The sequence below is a fragment of the Hippocampus comes genome, unplaced genomic scaffold (genome assembly GCF_001891065.2).
Source record: "Hippocampus comes isolate QL1 unplaced genomic scaffold, H_comes_QL1_v1.1 scaffold56, whole genome shotgun sequence".
NCBI lineage: Eukaryota > Metazoa > Chordata > Actinopteri > Syngnathiformes > Syngnathidae > Hippocampus > Hippocampus comes.
The window spans coordinates 622751-626644 of NW_017842056.1; the positions used below are offsets into that span (position 1 = coordinate 622751).

Genomic DNA, 3894 nt, shown 5'->3' on the forward strand with positions numbered 1-3894 from the left:
GCGGGGGGGGGGGGGGGGGGGGGGGGGGGGGGCGCTTGTGTTCACTGACGGCGTGTCACAGGGTTGAAAACTGTTTGAATCCGGCGCCAACGCCGAGCGAGTTCATGTATTCAGAGGGTGAGTGAATGTGAGGAGTAATGATGGGAAAACGAAGCTTCGTGAAGCACTTTTTGACTCCTCTCGAAGGGGCTCTTCATTTAGTGCAATAGAAAATCCACTGCATCTTTAAACCAAGAGTGCCATCTAGAGGAGTCAAAAACGATCACCAGTGCTTCATGAAGCTTCGCTTGTCCATCACCAGTGAGGAGTCTAAGTTGAAGGGTTCGTAGTTTTCAAAAGGATGGCTCTATGTTAAGAATGGGCAAAAGGAGAAATGGACTTCGTTTGAACGCAGGTTTTATTTCCCAACGTCTGCTCCGCAGTACCAACGAGATCACGCCTCCTTCCGGCGACTCAAACACTTCCTGCTTTCCTTCAGCCAATCAGATGCTCTCAGCATAAACATGTTTCAGAAATTATGAAAGAGAATATAATTTAGGTAACCTTAACATGAAAGACTAAACTGTAACGCTCAAACATAAAATGATAATACTTAACAATTTCACAAAAGCTTACATTGGAGTATTGTTTTGTGATTTAGTCATCTGGGGTTAGTTCTGAAATTCAGTTTGTTTGTCAGACGTTCAGAAAAAGTCAGTCGCGCAGTTGTCCATCGAGAAATAGTTGAGATTCAGTCCTTTAGTTTCGGCGCCGTGTAGTGCGCACAGAGCGTTTGGATGAGCAATACTGCTCACTGTGCAGCAGGGGGCGTTAGAGAGCTACAATGAATGAAACGTCAAGGAATGAACCATTGACTGATACACGAGTGACAACGTCTCACTGGTTCGCGAGGCTTCACTTTGCCCGTCGCTACCCTTGGGTCGCTTCTTACTGATGTTTGTGTCTCCACCTGAGCAGACACGGCTGTATCCGGAGGGAACTCGGAGGGGGAGCCGTGCCACTTTCCCTTCACCTTCCAGGGTCAAGTGTACGACGCGTGCACCAGCGACGGGCGCGGCGACGGCAGGCTGTGGGGCGCCACCACCGCCAACTACGACGACGATAAGAAATGGGGCTTGTGTCGGGATAAAGGTGAGAAATCAAAGGATGGAGTTTAGCGCGGTGGAGTGATGCCCTCACATCTTTGAGCTCCGAATCCGCAAAGAATAAACAATGTACACAACATATGAGAAACTTTGTTTTTCCCGACGCTTGACCTGTTTCGTTGACAAACGGCGCAGGTTACAGCCTGTTCCTGGTGGCCGCCCACGAGTTTGGCCACGCGCTGGGACTGGATCACTCCAACGTTCGACAGGCGCTCATGTACCCCATGTACTCCTATGTGGAGAACTTCTCCCTGCACAAAGACGACATTGCGGGAATTCAGTATCTCTACGGTAAGGCGAGCCGTACCGCCGCGCCAAAAGGTTGTCGTGTCTCTTGATTGAAATAAGATAAGATCAGGAAACCTTTCTTTGTCTCCCAATTTACAGCAGCAAAATTAAGAAAGGGAGAAAGTAGAAGACAAAAAGTATATAAAACATAAATATAAGCATTTTTAAAATGGCTGAACTTGCTGTTCTTTTCAGGGCGCAGGGAAGGCCCCCTTCCCACACCCCCTCGGCCCACCACCACCACGGCTGCCCCTCGGCCCACGACCACGACCGCCCCAACACCTGTGGACCCGACGACCAAAGATGTCTGCAAAGTCAACAAATTTGACAGCATCACCGTCATTAAAAACTATTTATATTTCTTCAGCGACGGGTAAGGCAAACAACCCGGCGGTCACGTTTGAGTCACACCACAGTCCGAAATGCTCACGTCGTTGTGCGTTGATCTCATTAGATATTACTGGACGCGATCCAGCAGAGCTCAGAACGGCGATCTCAAAGGTCCGTTTCGAGTGTCCCAGCGTTGGCCGGCACTGCCCACGGTCATCGATGCTGCCTTTGAAGATCTTGTCACCAGGAAACTCTACTTCTTCTCCGGTACGTCAGCTTCACGCATTCACGCGAGCCCGAAAGACAAGTCACCGCTTCCCATAGGGACCAGAAGTTGAGTTAGGGTGTTGCGACTAGGCGAGCGGCTGCCTATTCTCGAGCCGCCTAGTTTCTGAAGAGAAAAGTGAGCCCCGATACATGTTTCGCTCGAACCCAAATTGGCTGTGAGACTCCGCAGACAAAAGTAAACCGCATCAAGTCGGCCAAGCAGTTTTAGCATAAGCTAGCAGCCGCTATTAAAAATTCACAGATTCTGTTCATGAGTGAGCAACCCGCATGGTGGGGCAGCGCCCTGGCACCTGAAATTGACCACACCGTACCGAACAAAAAAATGTCACTGAAATAATCTGTAGTGAAATAATGATTTAGTCTGCGTTTACTCCCAAATGTACACACTCAGTATGGAATCTGGGCCCGTCGAGTTCAAAACGAGGCTGATTTCTGAACGCTGACGGGTGGATACACGGGTGAATTGTGTACCTTGCGCCATCTCCGGGAAGAGCGTTTCACGGTTCCGCCTGTCATGATACATCGCCGGCATTGAGACGCTGCCACTGAACTAACTTCGACCGTTTGGCCTTTTTAGGGCGCCAGTTCTGGGTGTACACAGGACAGAGCTTTCTGGGCCCGCGTAGCATCGAGAAGCTCGGCCTGCCTGCCAGCGTGAGGACGGTGGAAGGAGCGCTGCAGAGGGGAAGAACCAAAGTTCTGCTCTTCAGCGGGGAGAAATACTGGAGGTGAGCTCCGATTCATCGAAACGCACGTGGGGGCGCGAACTTGAATAAGAAGAATGACCACGCCGATTTTTGCTGCCGCGTGTCAATACAGGCTCGATATGAAGACGCAGACGGTTGAAAGGGGCTACCCACGATACATCCACACTGCCTTCGGAGGCGTGCCCAGCGAGCCTCACGATGTCTTCCAGTTGAACGGTAAATGCCGCTCCCGCCTTAAAGCGTTGATTGGCGACCAGGGGTCAGTGTTGCAAAACGCTACTCACTACTAACGCTGTTAGGTCAGTGAGGAAGTGCTCCCGAGAGGAGGAAATGTTGCACAAAATAGAATCATCTTTTAAAGTGGACTGTACCTTGACTTAAAAATGCATCAAGATCCAAATGACTATTTTGTGCAACCCCTCTTGACAAAATAAAATGGGAGTAAATTCAACGCCATTTTTCTCAGTGTCTCCTCCTTGAATCGAAACCAATCCAAATTCTTTTGAATTGTATTCCGCTTCAGGCTACACTTACTTCTCCTGGGATCGCTTCTACTGGCGCATGACGCCCAGCAAGCAGGTGGACCGCGTGGGCTACGTCAAATACGACCTGCTGCCGTGCTCTGACTCTTGAAGCACGTGCGCGCACTCGTTCAGGATGGGATGGCAGCGCGCTTGGAATCGGGGGGAGCGGAAATCAGTTGCTTACGGGCGCTGCCTGATGACTTCCCGGGTTATTCGTTGGCCGGCCGTCGCTGGTGTGACACAATATTGGCCCTTAAACGCATGTAAAAGAGCGCAGCACTTGATGTGATCAGATGTGATATTACGAGAGAATAATGGCCAGCATTGGAGGCTAATTCGCTCAAGGCCACTGGGTCCAATTCTGGTTTGAATAATTTATATCTCAAATGTCTGACAGGTGCAGACTTTTAACAGTATTTGATTGTTTTGCCATCTGTAGTATTCTCCTATTGTGTGTTTTTAAAAAGTTGTCTTTCTGGTTTTTTTTTTTTGTGGCTTTGAAGCCATTATTTGCACTGAATAACAATGCATGGCTCTTTCACTTTAAATTATTGATGTGTTGTTTTCTTTTTTTTTACTTTCAATTCAATAAATATTCAGCTTAATACCAAC

General features: G+C 49.0%; 1 protein-coding gene across 1 annotated transcript; it reads left to right on the forward strand.

Moving 5' to 3' along the window:
* Nucleotides 1–275: 275 nt before the first annotated feature.
* LOC109510355 (matrix metalloproteinase-9-like) lies at nucleotides 276–3894 on the forward strand. The gene is made up of 8 exons (XM_019860602.1): nucleotides 276–321; nucleotides 955–1131; nucleotides 1281–1436; nucleotides 1629–1806; nucleotides 1888–2030; nucleotides 2629–2779; nucleotides 2871–2974; nucleotides 3282–3894. Exons 1-8 carry the CDS (start codon nucleotides 276–278, stop codon nucleotides 3389–3391), a joined length of 1065 nt encoding a protein of 354 aa, XP_019716161.1. The 3' UTR covers nucleotides 3392–3894.

Bases quoted from the DNA above. Each gene is read 5' to 3' on its own strand.
- LOC109510355 (XM_019860602.1), top strand. From the start codon at position 276: ATGAAGCTTCGCTTGTCCATCACCAGTGAGGAGTCTAAGTTGAAGG. The intron at 1,437-1,628 runs GTAAGGCGAGCC...TGTTCTTTTCAG, and splicing joins GGGAATTCAGTATCTCTACG to GGCGCAGGGAAGGCCCCCTT. The intron at 2,780-2,870 runs GTGAGCTCCGAT...GTGTCAATACAG, and splicing joins AGCGGGGAGAAATACTGGAG to GCTCGATATGAAGACGCAGA.